This window comes from Pimephales promelas, chromosome 14, assembly GCF_988280905.1.
Source record: "Pimephales promelas chromosome 14, fPimPro1.hap1.1, whole genome shotgun sequence".
Classification (NCBI taxonomy): domain Eukaryota; kingdom Metazoa; phylum Chordata; class Actinopteri; order Cypriniformes; family Leuciscidae; genus Pimephales; species Pimephales promelas.
Window position 1 is genome coordinate 20,745,584 of NC_142782.1, and position 17,564 is coordinate 20,763,147.

At 36.3% G+C, this 17,564-nt stretch overlaps 1 protein-coding gene across 3 annotated transcripts in view; it reads right to left on the minus strand.

Moving 5' to 3' along the window:
* kcnd3 (potassium voltage-gated channel, Shal-related subfamily, member 3) overlaps positions 1 to 17,564 on the minus strand; it is a 109,560-nt gene that overhangs the window by 14,000 nt on the left and 77,996 nt on the right. For all 3 annotated transcript variants that reach the window (XM_089119574.1, XM_039679121.2, XM_089119575.1), the window contains exon 3: positions 9,369 to 9,537. In XM_089119574.1, the coding sequence (XP_088975700.1) occupies positions 9,369 to 9,537 (169 nt within the window). The remainder of the gene's footprint in view (positions 1 to 9,368; positions 9,538 to 17,564) is intronic.

Here is a 17,564-nt window from a genome sequence, read left to right on the forward strand (position 1 = left end):
GCCAGGATGTTGCTACGTTGTCATTAATGTGTTCTGAGTGGTTTTTAGAGCACTGATTTGCAGTTGCTAGTGTAATGTAGTTTCTTGAGTGTTGCTAGATTACTTAAATACCCTGGAGAAAAAAGATTAATTATCAGTATACCTCAAGCTCAAGTGTGTTAATGATTAGTTAACTTGAGGTGTGCTATTTTGAAACAACTTATTTTAATTTGTACTAAGTATATTTTAGTTGTAATTGAATTGTAGTAAAGCACAACTTTAAGTGTATTTAGTGTACTTATGTGTACTAAATTAGATCAACTTCAAGTATACTTTAACCTGTGTAGGGACTAATTACATGCTTGATTAGTAATATTATATTTGTACTTTATTTGTTTTACAAGTACATTACAAATGCATTATGAGTGGCTTTGAAACATGCAAGCAATATACCTTAAGTGTATTTATCATAGACAGTAAAAGAAATGGACACAGCGTCAACGGAGAAAAGTGAAGTCAATTAGAAGCACTCACTTCCTGATTGCTGAGTGTACTGTGCTGGCTCAAACTGAGCTTGATGACGTAGATGTGACGTGAGCAACCTGTCTGACAGTTTTAAGTCTTGCAGAGACGGAGAGCGTGAGTAGGAGCTGTCCATTCTCTATGGGCTTCTACCTTGACTTTATGCCTCCATGTCCCCACCGATTGCCTGCAAGCTTCTCCTCGTGTCTATACGGTAATTTCTCTACTGTGCGACAGAGAGTCACGTGGTTATGACACAATCGTTAGCCTATTTTTTTACAAAAATGGCTTACGGGGCCATAACGTAAGATACAAGGTAATGGAGCCTTTTATAGAAATAAATATTTATTCGTAATTTAATTATTATAAATTTTTAAAAGGAACAGAATTAATTCCTTTTTTAGGAATAAATATTGGACAAATGGTGTCTTTAAACGTCTCAGATGTAAAGTTATTCGCTGTCAAAGTGATGCCAAAATGAATGGGAATCAATGGAATGCAAACAGCAGGTGAAGGCTTTTGAATGCCCCCATGGAAGGTACACTTTCCGGGTGCTGGGTTACCCAATTGCTATATATATATATATATATATATATATATATATATATATATATATATATATATATATATTTTTTTTTTTTCACCTTTTATTAGGACAGTAGAGAGAAAATATACTGAAGTACAATTATTTTAAAATGTGTTAAGTTGTATTGTGAAAATAGGTAAAGGCATGATGCTAATATACTTTTAATATATTCAAAGATAGTAAATTTTTGTTAGTATATTTGCAATGTACTATTGAAAAAGTACTTCAAATACAATAAAGTATACTTTTTCCACTAGGGTCCTCTTTTAACTTGGACTATTGAGTCTATTTTATTTTGGTATCAATGGCTTGTGTCCCTCCATGTTTTTTTTTTCTTGATGCTATTTTAACATTCAACAGGCTAGAATAATTGTAAAAATATCTAAACATTCTTAAATAGAATAAATAAAAAATAAAATTGTCCTCATGCAATATAATGTAATATAGGATAGGTGCATAAGCTCAGATCAATGAGGCCAACACGACCAATCAGTTCTAAAATTAAATAGATAACCTTTCCAAAATAAAAAAAATAGTTGGCAGAAGGATTGAATTTGGTGATAATATAGCATAACGAGCAATTCACAAGGAAATTTTAAAAGGCCGGTCATTTTTGACCAGGAACACCAACGGTGTTATTGTGATTTTAACACAGCGTGAGGATTAACACGATATTTCATTTTTCTAATAATGCTATTATCATCATTATCGGTATAACCCTAAATGAATGTTTGTGTGTGTGTGTTTTTAAATTATTGAAGAGGAACAAATTGTGTCTCAGTTGCATCAGATACTTTGCAGCGATCAAACGGGTATTCTGATTTCTCTCACACACTTGAACACAGATAGAAAGAACATACACCATCATTAAAACCATCACACACACACACACACACACACACACACACACACACACACACACACACACACACACACACACACACACACACACACACACACACACACACACACACACAGTCCCTGTGGGTAAGTGGAGTGCTAACTCTGCTCTTTTCACAGGAGATTGCCATCACATAATGGAATCAGTTTGGGCCTCAGAGACCGTTTGTGTTTCCAACAAATGTTCCAACAATTTTCAGCTATCGTGGAACAAAAAATAGAACCATTTTTCCTGGGGATCTGCCCCTGCAGAATGGGAGATTGGGAACGGCCGCAGTAATGACGAGGTTCTTTATCAATGTGACACAGAATATTGTTGCTGAGAACAGTTGTTCAGGACTCGGCTGACTCTAACCTCACTGTGCTGAGATCAGATATACTGAACAAAGCAGATTCATAGATTACATTTTCAGACACATACAGTTTTATAAAGCCCATGTGACACAATTTATGGCTGTGGGGAGGCCAGAAGACCTATTATGTGCCTGATCTCTTATTTCATCCTGAATGCTAAGTCCCTTATGAGGCAAACTTGTGGTCCGTGATCCATTTCAATTCACTATTCATATCAAAGTGTTCCTTTTTGAAATAATAATGCATTTTTCACACTATGTATTCAGAAATGTTTCTTTTTTTTTTCTTAGCATTGTTATTCTGGTAGCTATGAATGGGTGGGGTAGATTGTGGCCTTCCCTTGTGAAAAAATAAGTACACTTTACACAAAAAAGTAAGTATTATGGAAATATACTTTAAGGGAATATAATTAAGTGCATACTGAATGTAATGTTTTTGAACACGTAATTGCATGTTAATTGCAATTTAATGAAAATGTATTATAGTTCGGATTTATATTAAATGCATGTACTTAAGTAGAATTTAATTACATATGTATCCCCTGTTTTCACAGACAAGGCTTAAGCTGATTACAATGTTTGAGCTGTTTTAACCAAAAAATGTCAATGCCATCGTTTTGTCTCAAGATGCACAGATTGCACACCAGTAATGTTTTTTTTTCTTAATGTTTTCTTCTCAAATGCCCCAATTTAATCAAGGCCTAATCCTGGCTTACTCTAAGCCCTGTCTGTAAAACCAGGCCTATATGTAATTTCAGAATTATTACCAAATTAACTGGCAATCATGACCTTTCATTTAATTCATATTATATGATCTGCAACCTACTTAAAAAAAAAACAACAACAACAACACGTTTTTATATAATTTGTATTACACTACGATACATTCAATACAATTAAGTGCACTTCTTTTCACAAGGAAGATGGACTCGGGTTGATTGAAAGTGTGAGCTGCATGATTGAAAAATGCATAAATACCACGGTCAAAGAGGAGATTTCAAAATCATACTTCACAGATTGTATGGATGGTTTGAACTTTGATCATCTAAGGGCTGAGATCATTATTTGGGAATGGAGAATATAGGGACATGTCCCTATCAAAGTCATTACTGAAGAATATTAGTCATCACAGTTATATGATTTCTGTAGCTATATTGGATATAAAGTATTGCATGTCGTGTTTTCATTCGATCAATCAAAGTATTTAATTCCCCATATAGATGAAATTGTTATGGGATGCTGTCTAAATTGCGACATGCACGAGTTGTTTATGCTTGAAGCATTCGCTCCTGCGTAAAACCGCCAAAGACTGGTGCGCAGAGCAGAGGTGCTGCTGAGAGGCGCTGTCTTCATTTGCATTGTTCTATGAAACGATGAAAAGCAATGCAGTGAGTGAGAAGGCAGCATTTGTTGAACTGTACATTTACTGTACCTCAAACAGACAGGGTTTTTTTTACAGCTTGCAAGATCCTCGATCAACTTGCATTGAAAATTAAACTTTATTTATTAATGAATGAACTGTATAAGAACCTGGATTTTATTTTAATATAGTTTGGAGAAATCCATTCAGTAAAGAAAAATTAAAATACTTAAAGGTGCAATATGCAAGATTTTTGCAGTAAAATAGCCAAAAACCACTAGGGCAATGTTAGATATTTTGTTTAGTTGAATAGATGTTTCCAACTATTTGTACATCGGCGCCTCTTCTTGATGGCCCATTGTAGTGTGGCATGGGCAAGGGTCTAACTTATGCAGTGTTGATCAAGCTTACTGCTGGTCTCATATAGCCAACAAACTAACAAATAGAATAACATAACTTTCAACACACTCAAATGTTGTTTAGTATGATAGTGTTAATGTTAGACCAAGTGAAACAGCGCTGTGTTACCTCAAGTTTAATTCGTCAAATAAACTGACCTGTGTGAGTAGTAATTCAGCACTTGCAGGTAGTTTGGTGGAATTAAATGTTCTCATTCCTAATGTCCATGGGACTCGCGTGTGGTGCTGATATCTGTCTCTCATTTGCAATTGCAACCTGCTCCATACAACAGTCATGTTAAAAAACATGAATGCTTTCACTCATCCATTAACATTATTAGATCCGTCAGCATGGACGGCAATTTCCATGATTCCGCTTAACACTGCGCCATCAACCTACACCTTTGTTATTGTAAGTGGTTAGCGACCCCAAGAGGCGAAAAGAAAATCACATATTGTAGCTTTATTTATGGTGGAAACACTTGTTCAAAACCGTGCCTTTGCATGCACCACTAAGTAAAGATGTCAAAAACGAATCACAGATGTTCATAAATGCATTGTGCGTGTAAAACAAGTGTCAAATGAATAATGAACAAGTCATTGACATTCACTGAAGTAGCACAGCTAAGTTCTGTTCTTAGAACTAATGGATCAGCCCAATTACTGGCCAACTTTGATCAAAACTCTGATTCCTGAACTATAGCAAATCTCAGACCTTTGGATCAACCATGAGAGTTTGAGCATAATGAAACGATCAATCATTAAAGAATTGTGTGATGTCCAGGAAATTGTTTGTTCTCTTTATATATCTGGCTATGCAGGTTTAGCTATTAATAAGCTTTCTGTAGTCACCAAAAACAACAGCAGCAAAAAAAAAAAAAAAAAAGAACTGCAGCATGTTCGTGAGGTGAGACACAATGAGCCACTGGAAGATGAAATGCGTTATTAGCATATAAAGTCTGAAGCTTTTCACACTTTGATCAAAATTTCATTTCACTTTGATGGTTCTGCTTAAAACCCTGTCATGTCTGCAGTGTTCTTAATGCACAGTCTTCTGGAAAGAACCGCTTCTTACCCAAATGTGCATAAATTCATTAGAAAAAAAATATAAACTCGACCCGAGGCAAAAACGATAAAATTTCCTTCCTGACGGCAATTTTTTCAAACCCAACTGATTCTGTGAAAACCGATGTCTGGTTTGGGATCAAATAATTATTTTCATTGAATCCCTTCATATGGATGAGAAAAATGATTGAATGATTCGTTCATAGGTCAGACTGATGTTTTCGAGTCATCAACATCAATTTCACGACACTTTAGGGTGCTTTTTTGATCATTTTGGAAACATGAAAGCTGCAGTTCCTATTCAGTGTAATTAGATGGAAAATTAATTCACTAACTTTCACACAGTTGTGGTATTAACGTCCAGATTAGTTTTACTGGTAGGTGGTGCTATATGAGCTATGTTTTGCTGCACAGTGCAAGGCAGTTTGAGATTACTCTTTGTATTTTATTAATTTTACCTTGAAATGAAATGCAGTTCAAGTTCAACTGAAAATGAAGGACATGCGCAGAACATAAGTGGAAAGATTGAGGAATGTGTCCTCTACTTGGGTCCTTTTAAAAAATGAGTGAGCATGCATGATTTAAAACAACATGTACAATATAATATAATATGTGCTGTTGTGGATTTCCCTCATTTTATTCTCAAAATTTAGTGATAGCCTCAGATGCAGGACATTTTTATTCACATGTATCATTTTGTTTGAGCCTCCTTGTAGAACGTGCTGAAAGATACACATGAGAGGCGATGATCGCAAGAAAGTTATTTTGTTTGTTAGGTTATTGATATAGGAACTGCTGTTGTCAAGTAAGTTTCTTTCATGTTCTCCCCTTTAATCCAGTATAAAATCTCAGAACCAGTTTGGAACAACATGGACTCTTGCTTCACAGAACATGTTGCTCATATAGTTGTGACTCAAATTTAATTGTTGTTATGATTATGATATTATAAGTAAGTAAATGTCTATAAAGACCTCATAATGCTGCCATAACAATTAGTTGGTAATAGTAAACACATCCACATATACATATGAATGCACTTCTAACACCCCCTCATATACAGTTTGTTTAACTGTATCGATAATAGGAGCACTAATTCAGTTTTTCCGTTTATCAAATAAGGATTCATTCAATCTATAATGCATCCACTAATATTTGTGCTGTAATATTAAACGTTATAACTGTCTAGTCTTTTAGTTTATTAACCTGGATTACACACAGTTTTGGTGCTGTACCAGTGCTGTATTTTGGCTACTGGACAACAGGTGATACAGAGGCTGCCGGAATAAAAAACAAACCCCTCCCCATAGGTCTCATCTGGGCGAGCTATTTGTGGAAGGACTGTCATTAGGACGAACATCCCTCCTGGCTCTCATTCCCTCTCTATGTCTTACTCTTTCTCTCTCATGTCCTTTGGACAGTAAGCACAGCTGTTCCTATGGTGGAGGTTAACTTGAGGCTCGAGGCAGGTTTGTGCACTTATGCCACTCTTTAATTAGTTAACTGTGGGATGTGTTTAAACACACACCCACACAACACATTTTTTGTTACATCGTGCTATGTGGGACTGGGCGGTATGATGGTATATATCGTTACCGCGGTAGAAAATGTTTTTTTTTTATTACGAGTATACCGCGACATGTAAATAATTGGCCGTCGTTTACTCGCATCCACTGAGGTTTTGTCAAACAAACATGGAGAATGCAGATCAAGAGGATCCAGAAAGGAATTACGTTTTCTAAAGTGTTATTGTCATAGATTGCAAAAGGTTATTGTTAACGTGATATTTCCGGCGAGAAAGGCTCAGCAGATAGAGAAGCCCAGCACCTACAGTTTAGAGGAGTGCACATTCGCAACGGGGAAAGCATGAAGCTTACTTGACAACATCAATATGGTAACGAATAGAAATAACCTTAAATAATGTAAAGTTATCTGCATCTTTCTGTCTCTTATGTATAGTTACTTTTTACCCACGAAAATCGCATTCAGCATGACACGCAAGCGGTTGCTGTGGTATTGAACAACCTGCTTTTTAAAAACGAATGAATAATCCCGTATCCGGTTTCCGGATAGTCACTTTTGAACTTGAACTTCTCTTGATTAAAGCTCCAGGTGACTGGTTGCCAGATAAAAAGATAAAAAGAGCAAAACAATTTAAGCCCCTTAAAAAAGACATGGCAAAAATATACCGGGGAACACATTTCAATACATATACTAATATCCTACTTATTATGAATTGACTAATTCAATATAAAATATTCAGATATTATAAACTAATTGAAGGAAAGCAATAACATGAGATTGAAAAATTATTCAGCAACACTTTATTTAAAGTTTAATTGCACCATGAGTTAAAAAAAAAGAAAAATCAAACAATGTGAAGTACTTTTCATTTCTAAAGCATTTGGGTTTATTTATTATACAAATCCCTTTTTGTCGATTTTTGCGAGAATAACTACATGTATAAATAACTATACCGTGAAATATACTCGATAGCCCACCCCTAGTCCTGTGAGGTTTGTTCGCATTTGGCCGCTTTAGTTTGGACTTGAAAGTGGACTCGCATCCCCTGCGGCCGTGAAAGAACAAAAAATGTTTGGCGACGGAAATTTCACATCAAAACTTGGTTTAGGCTGATCCGAGCTGAGATAATATGGAGAGTTCTGGGGAATAATCTGCCAGACTAGGTAAACTTTAAATGAACACTAAGTAAAATGCTAAAGCCAGTGGAAATCTTGCCTGCGGAGACAATGCAGCCCCATAAGCCCACCCAAAACCTAAGCTTACATTAATTCCTCATTAGCATACATTAAATCCATGACTGCGAGCATAACATAACACTGAGTGCAGAAGCTGACTTCTCTCGCCACACATAGGATGTCATAGGAGTGGCCTTGGTGTTGTTTTTCTGCGATCAAGCTAATCTCCAATAACATTCGCAATTATTAGCATAGCAAAAGCTAGCTGAGAGGCCTGTGGTGATTTAACAAGATAATTACGCCTAAACTAAATAACCTTCAGAGAGAGATATAGAGACATTTCGGAGGAGGACGGGGAGGGATGGAGTGATAGATTAATAGATGCAGGGCATGTAACCCTGCTGGGATCTCATTCTAGTCTAGACTCAATCTTTTGACGCCATGCTGCCATTAAACGAGTGACAGGTCATCCCTTCATTCCCCTAGGGGGAAGAGAAATGCTTAATTTAACATGTTAGGCTGTTTGTTTGAGGTGTTCTTTCGTACCGGGCTGGAAAAGGATGGTGGAGTAGTGCTATTATCCTTCATGCACCCGGAAACAAACACATTTAATAACCTTATTCATCAGACAAGAGCAGCAATATGGTTGAGTGGATATCAACCGAGAAATGATGCAAAGAACTATAAAATACCACTGGTAAGACAACAGGCGATTGAGAGAGAACACAGTCTGAGCAGCTGAGGCGGGTTGTAGGGGAATATCAAAGCTTTAAATATTAAAGTAGACTTGGGGTTTTCTGTGAAGGATTATGTCTTTTATTGCGAAGCCTGGAGAGGAACATCAATGACAGACAGCAACAAAAAAATGACCAAAAACTACATATGCCATGGTAGTAACATAATATTCTTTGAACTACGACTGTAAATACCATGGTAAATGTATTATGGCACTCAGGGCCACTGTGTATATACACTACCATTCAAAAGTTTGGGTTTGGTTATGTTTATTAAATTCAGTAAATTTATTCCTGTGATGGCAGAGCTGAATTTAGGGCAGTCATTACTTCAGTCTTCAGTGTCACATGATCCTTCAGAAATCATTATAATATGCTGATTTGCTGCTCAAAAACCATTTCTTATTATAAATGTTGAAAACAACTACTTTATATTTTGATGAACAGAAAGTTCAAAATAAACAGGATTTATTTGAAATGGAAATCTTTTGAACATCTCAAACTTTTGAAGAGTCGTGTTTACCAGAGTACCATTACCATCTGATACCATCATTGTACCATGGTACCGCCACAGGGGAAAGATGTCTGTCACCTGATTTTTACCCACAAACCCTCTGGCATTTCTCCACCCTTGACTAATAGCCTTCGAAACGGGACTTGGGACACCAAAAGAGTCACTTCTCTTTGTTTAAGCATGGAAAAGGAATATGATCCAATTTAACAGGGGCATTATTCAGAGCTAAACACTAGTGACCTGCTTCTCCACCAGACAGACCTGAACTTTCTGAGCCCGACGCTTGTCAGCCCTCTGGTTCTGATGGTAGATGCGACTGAAGTTGGAAACGATAACGGGAACAGGCAGAGCGATGACCAGCACCCCACTGAGGGAACAGATGGAGCCAAAGATCTTCCCTGCTATGGTCTTCGGGACCATGTCTCCATACCTGCAGAGAAAGAGCAAGAAATAGAGACATTAGTCATTAGTAGAAATATGCACAGCCTGTTTCTCCACATGTTCTTTCTTATTTAACAGATCAGCAGCAATAAAAAAAGCTGACAGATTCATGATATCACACACAACTCAAGCTCCTAGTAATAATCATATTCCATCTGTGTTTATTATTGCATTGCAAATAATGAATGATCACAAACTCTTACTAAACATAATCGTATGCTTTTACTGCAGATTGGCACTAATGCACACCACCTAATAGTACCCTGCAGACAAAGCAGGAAAATTATTTTGATGCTTGCTAATATTAGAGGTGCCAGATTTTAAATGCAATAAATGATTATTGAAGCAGGAGTTGACAGAGGGACGACACTTTTATATCCAGTTGTATAAAGAGACATTTGTCTGCAAAGCAGTTTGTTTGCGAAGTCTTTTATTTTGAAAACAGCTTGGAAAATCTTTTATTTGCTACATTTGGAGGGTTATGAAAATGATTTGTTTGGAGTAAGTCATGCATAAAGAGTTTGTTTATTATTTAGAAAGCTATTCGTTTGGAAAGTCTTTTATTTAGAGAACAGTTTGTCTGGGAAGTGTTTCATTTTGAAAGCCTTTTATTTATAAAGGGGTTTGTTTGCAGACTCATTTGTTTGTCAGCTGATTTGTTTGTAAAATCTGTCATATGGCCATTTGTTTGGAAACAAAGTCTTTTTCTAGATTCGTCTTCGTCCCTCAAAACAAGGCTAATATTATCTTTTAAAGAAGAGATGAACTGTACCAAGCAGGAGCAAAAACCAGCAGAGAACGAGAAAGTCATTTAAGATGTTTAAATTGGAGCATTTAAATTCCTCGAACCAATGCCCTGGCAACTTCAAGGACATCAAATACAATTTGATACAGTTATTTAAAATGGAAATACAATTACACGCACCACTGTAGATCTTCCTCGGCTTGTGTGATGGGCTGCCATCTGAATTCAGGCAGTGACTTATTTTTTTTTTAAAGATAAGAATGTTGCTGACCAATGGTTCAAGGTGGCTTTAGCAAAAAAGAAAGACATTAGTTAAGAAAAAAAAAACTACAGACTAAAGTAATTGGATCCTGATGGAATACAGCCACAAAGCAAGCGAGAAAATAAGACTGGTACAACTGGTGGAACGATGCAAGAATAACCACACACTCTAAAAAATGGGTAACGCTTTCTTTTATAGTACAGTACTTACAGTGTACTTACAGTGTACTTACCTAGAAAGTACTGGCTAATATAAGGTAAGTACATGGAACAGGGGTAGGTTTAGGTACTAGTACTAGTTACTGCCCAGTAATTGTAGTTACTAAAATAAGTACATAGTATTTACATGGGTAACTGGAGTGTAAAAGGAAGCGTTACCAAAAAATGCTGGGTTGTTTTGACCCAATTTTGGGTCAAATATGGACAAACTCAAACATTGGGTTGAAAATGTAATGTAAATTACAATGGCTGGGTTGTCCATATTTGACCCAAAATTGGGTTAAAAGAACCCAGCATTTTTTAGAGCGTATACAGGTGAAACTCAAAAAATTTGAATATCGTGCAAAGTTAATTTATTTCAGTAATTCAACATTAGTGAAACTAATATATTATCTAGATTCATTACATGAAAAGTGAGATATTCCAAGCCTTTATTAATTTTGATGATTATGGCTTATCAAAACCCCAAAGTCAAAATTAGAATATTGTGAAAAGGTTTTCATAGCTGTTAGCCATAATCATCAAATTATAACAAAAAAGGCTTAAAATATCTTACTTTTCATATAATGAGTCTATTTAATATATTAGTTTCACCTTTTAAGTTGAATTACTGAAATGAACTTTTGCTTGATATTCAGATTTTTCGAGTTTCAACTCAACTGTATTATACATCTATGCATTGTTTTAAATGCATATGTGCAGATGTTCAGAAGTACAAGACTTTTCTTTTTTGGCTCATTCAAACCCATGCAGTGACTGCCAGTGAGGATTTAACTAACAATGGATAATCCTGTTCTTTCATTAAATTACTTTTGTGCAAGTGAGGCACAATTCAATCAAACACAATCACAAAACATGCAGCCAGCCTACAATCTGTAAAGAATTTAAATGTTTCAAATAATCAAAACGACTCCGAAGCCAATGCTGTTGTGGGTCTTGACAGCAACGAAACATTTTCAAGTTGAGCTCAATCGACAGACAAAATCAAGGTTAAGGTGATTAAAGCACTTAATGGAAGTTAACTGAAGGAAAAGCAAAGCTTAGTTTTTAACATGGAAAATAATGTAATTGTTTTTTTTTTTAATTAAATGTGTTTTTTGAGCCATAAATACATTCTAGACATTTTTATGGCCATTTTAGGGTTTTATCATCCATTTTTATCATCACTCTAAACAATAGGTCAAATATGGACAAACCCAATGTTGGGTTAAAAATGTAGTTTCAAATTTTAACCCAACTTCAACTTTCACTTTCAACTGTAAATTTTTTCAATAAAATTTTTAACCCAATATTTGACCCAAATTTGGGTTGAAACAACCCAGAATTTTTTAGAGTAATGGCAACAAAGTTATGAATTTACACCAACTCTTTTGGACATTAAAATCATCGATATTGCTTGTGTCTTTGGATGTACTATTTAAATGGTATGTTAACGTTGACCGATCGACCCCATTGACTTCAATTGTTATTGCTTCACTGTAACTCAGATTTGTGCTTTTTTAATGAAAAGGAGGGATGTCTAAATACATTTTTGTGGCGATCAACATTGTCACAATGCTGTCGATTGAGTTTAAGTTGATTTGAACCTTGTAAATTCCTTTAAATAAGGGAGCTAAATCCAGAGCTGCTTTCATCCATGTTAAGAAAATCTGCAAGTCCAAGAACCTGACATTGGAAACCAAAATTAATCTTTTCAACACCAACATCAAGGTAATCCTTGTCTTGTATGAGTCTGAAACCAAAAGAATGCATGCGAACATTATCAACAAAGTCCAGACCTTCAAATCTCAGCAATACAAACACCATCAGCAATAGGGACCTGTGGCACAAAACATCACAGCTCACAGACCAAGATGAAATCACAAAGGATAGGCCACATCCTCCAGTTGCCTATATCAACAGGCAAGATCTGACCTGAAATCCTCAAAGAAAAAGTTAAAGAGGAAGGCCACAAGAATCACTTGGTGCTGAGAATGAAGGTAGAGAGGAAAGCCCAAGACAGATATGCCTGGCGAGCCATGGTTGATGGTGAAAAATAGCGTGAAAAGGCAAAGTAAGTGTTTGCTGTACTCTTTCACTGAAAAGCCCTGCAGTCTGACAGCTGAACAGATTGATCGCTGTAGGCCGATGAGTTATGATTCAAATAACACTTGAAGAAAGAAACAACACACAAATTTGTGACAAAGCTAATATTTGTCTTATTTTTGGAGGCATATTTAACACTTTTAGAAACTCATTTCAAGAGTTGATTAAAGTGTCATTCTAAGAGGACTGGATCGTGCCCACGTGGGAATATTTCGGAGGAAGAGAACTCGCAGTGTGTTATATAATCTAAACCAATTTACACTTTAAACATGCAATATACACTATAGAAGAACACCGTACAATCTGGGACATGCACACAAAACGACGCAACTAAACACCCTGCAGGATAGAGGGCTTAACAGCTCTGACTACACAAACTACAGGCCGAACAAAAGCACCCTCTGGACTGAGTTAAGGATTACGGCTTACTTCTAAAATGGCTCTGTGTATTCATGAGTAAATTCTGTATTCTCATTGTGCTTTGATCTGTGAAGACAAATGTGGAAGTGTATTTTTGACTGTCTAACCTCAACAACCTGGAGCGAATCACTGTTCGGGAGAGGAAATCACACCTGAACAGTGCGTTTACCCTAAAAGACAAATGCTATAATTGCTTGAAATGGTGTCTGTATGAAATATTCAAAAGCCGGGACTGGATACTAGGGATGCACCGATCCACATTTTTTCACTTCCGATCCGATCCCGATACCTGACTTTGGATATCGGCCGATACCGATACTTTTCCGATACCAGACCTGTGTTTGCTTTAACATTATTTATCATTATTGTTGATTTTATGATGCTGAAATAAACACCTCTCTACAAGCAAGGATGATACGTACGTATGTAGCCTATGTCAATATATATATATATATATATATATATATATATATATAATAGATATATTAAACAATAGATAGACAATTAAACAATACGCATTATACAGGCCTACACAGTGCTTTAATTTCAGGAAGGTCTACTAACATTATTCAGGTATATCGTCTAAAAAGAATTATAATAAAGTAATCAAAAGTAAAATAGCACTGCAAAGTTTATCATAGATAGATTTATGCTTATTAAAGCTGAAGTTATTCATTCAAGAGCTGTGAGTGATTTTCTCTTTGCCTTTGGTTGTTTTATTCTCAGTAATGTCGCAATCGTCACATTTATACTGCTGCCCCTTTAAGAACTAGTGCGGATTTCATAGTCTACTGATGCACCATATTTTCTCCCAACTATTTCCATAAACCGTTTATGTCTAAAATGAACGTAGTTAAGTGATAATCTCCAAGCCGGTCGTTTTGACATTTTTGTGCAGGCTACATTTGATCGTTTAGACGCGCATATGAAGCCCAAAGTACAATTTGCTTGTCTGTTTCGGAGCGCGCGCCGCCCTCTTGCGCAAATTTTGTGCTTTTAATAGCTCTTTTTATTATTAAAAGCGTCCCGCAATTTAGCAACAGCAGAGACGGCATTTTACAACAATTACCGATCGTGCTGATTCTGTCTTAAAGTTTGAGTTTTACGGAGAAATGACAGTGCACCGCCGCGATGGGAAGGAAGTTGGCTACACAGAATGCGGCTATTGTTTAATGTTTTTTTTACCTCAATATATTCTTTAATCTTTGGAAATCAGACTTATATCACAGATCTAAAGTGTAACCAGGCTATGTTTTCTCTGTCGTCACTCATTAAGCAGGGCTGTCGTGTTGTGCGTGCTGTGGCACCGCGTGAGAGATCTCTCTCTCTTTCTGTTCTGGACTGCGAATTGCAAACATGCATCACAGACAAATAGTTTAATTTATACGGCTTTGCAAACATTGCATTTTGCTGTCTTGCTCTGCTGCGGTGTTTCCAGTGTGAAGTATTTCCACCATAGGATTTCCACACAGCGAACATATTGGTAGCTCAATGCTATCCTGCTAGCTGGCTGCAAACTGCGGAATGGATTTCTTGAGCGGGCGTCTGTGTGTCTCATTGAGCCCTATTTTTTACAGTCTATGATTGAGCTGCACCTCCTTTCAGGATATCCATTCCACAGTTTGCAGCCAGCTAGCAGACTAGCAGCCCCGGGGAATCCCTTTTGGAGTCATTTCAGCAGCCAACGTTAAAGCGCAGACATGGCTCATAAATATCGGATTTCTCCGCAGGTTGGATCGGAAAAATCCGATACGTGAATTACGCGGGTATCGGTCCCGATACCGATACTGGATCGGATCGGCCCCATCCCTACTGGATACGTTAACAAACCGCATAATTCGGTTTTTATTTCAGTAGCATGTTTTCTAACATAAATAAATGTCATATTAATGCAGTTAATTTTGAATTTCATTGCTCAGAAGTAATATCACAAAGAACTGCATTTCAAAGAGGCATTTCTAATTCAGCTAAACAAGAAAATTGGTTAAGGGTTTTTTACTTTTGCAAGTCAATGTGTATATATGTGCATTTGCTCAAAGCAAATGCTCTTTGATGTGAAAAATAGATGTGCAGGCTCTTGTGGTGCGAGTGTGTTTGCATGGGCCTTTCTATCTAATGTCTGGCTTAATACACACAGACACTTCAAGTTTTTGAGATTTCTGATTAGGCCGCTGTAAGAGAATTAATGGTGTTTGTAATCAAGGCTTTGACCTTTATTCATGCTGAAACTCAAATTAGACAATACGATCCACTACCATTCATTGATTGTAATTAAAATCCTTCACAGTATGCAGAATTCCAGCTCACACACATACAATAACTCACTCCAAACACTAAAAAGTCACTCTTAAATCTCACTGCAGATGCAATTTCTTTCCCCCACATTCCTCTCTGATCTCGAATTGTATCAGGCTACTGAGGTTTATACCACATCTCAGTGTCTGCTTATCTATTTATTCCACACCTTCATATCTGCTTTGGATCTGACTGAAAGCAGAATTTTAATGTAAGAATGAAAACAGAGAGAAACAAATGAGTGTTGGTTGTTTTGACTGTCAGATTAAAGATATCCACACGCTAGTACACTGAAGCTTGAGCTAGTTGTTTGTTTAGAGATTTCACTGAAGTTTTCTTTCATTTATAGAGATAATAAGGAGCTCTGCTCTTCTTGACATCAGGGGACTGATTCAACCTTACTGTAGATCACAGAGAAGTAACTCACATTATCGTTTATTGTGCCTGTGGAAGCAAAATAATATGGGTTTGTCCAGACTCCAGCTGGTAAATGAAATAAGTAAACCTTTATGGGGGCACAAAAGTAACTGTGCATACTGATGGAATTCTTATTTTCAGGCAATAAAACAATTCTAAATATTATATTTTAGTATAGACCATTTCACAAGATGTAAACAACACTGGTCCAGAAGCACTTCCTGTTTCAGTTTGTAACTGTTCTCTTTATTTCACATGTAAAGAAAACATCTTAAAGATGTTTGTTTAACTTTTTGATTCAGTTTTTAATGTTCTGTTGGTTGTATTTTATCCCAGCTTTTATGTAGTGTTAAAAAACTGAAACAGGAAGTGCTTCTGGACCAGTGTTGTTTACATCTTGTGAAATGGCCTATAGGTTAAAGACTTTGGTCGGTAAGGGTTTTTTTTTTTTTTGACTCAAGGCTGCATTTATTTGATCACACCAATAATATTGTGAAATCGTTACAGCTTAAAATAACTTTTCTTAATTGAATATATTTTATAAATGTAATTATTCCTGTGATTTTTCAGCATTTTTATTCCAGTCTTCAGTGTCGCATGATCCTTCAGAAATAATTCTAAAAATGCTGATTTGATTTTTATTATTATCAATGTTGAAAACATTTGTTCTGTGTTTTCAGTAAGGTCAACAGAACCACATTTATTTGAAATCTTTTGTAATATTATGGGGTGTGGTGATGGCGCAGTGGATAAGACACATGCCTTTGGTGTGAGAGACCCAGGTTCGAATCCACTGTGAGACACCAATGTGTCCCTGAGCAAGATACTCAACCCCTAGTTGCTCCAGAGGTGTGCGACCTCTGACATATATAGCAATTGTAAGTCGCTTTGGATAAAAGCGTCAGCTAAATAGATAAATATAAATGATTTTTTTCACTTTTGATTTTAGTCTTGCTAAAAGTATTACTTTTTTAAACAAATATTACTGATCCCAAACATTTGAATGATACTGAATTTGGCATTTTGGTATTTTTGGTATCTTGTGGTGTCATCAGCACTGTCATGATGTAATTTTATTGCAGCTCCAGTGTGATTAGTCACATGGCAATTATGACTCGGGCGATTGGCCAAAAAACCCCACACATACCCAATGTTGTTTGCAAGTTGTGCAAGACCCTTATACCACATATATCCTAAAGCAATTCCATTAGTTGGATGTTTTAAAGTGTACTGTATGTATAGTCTTAATTGTGAACATGTTAAAGATTGGGTTTTAAATGACAGATTTTATAATGTCACAGAACCTAAAAATGAAAAAAAAAAAAAATTAAACATTTGCTTTTTTTTGGATTAGCTTTCGATTTGCAAGTGACTTTCGTACTTCTTGCAGAGTAACCTCCATTGAGATCAAGAAGGCTAATGCTAATGACTAGCTCCCTTCAGCTATTATAGGCCTCTTTGGTCTCTCTGTGTGTAGTAAAGGGTGGTTTTCAAAGGAAAGGCTGTATCCTATTGAGCTTGTGTCCGTCCTAGTCCAGTTCTTCAGAGACTCGAAGTCCTCCTCGGCGTTAAAC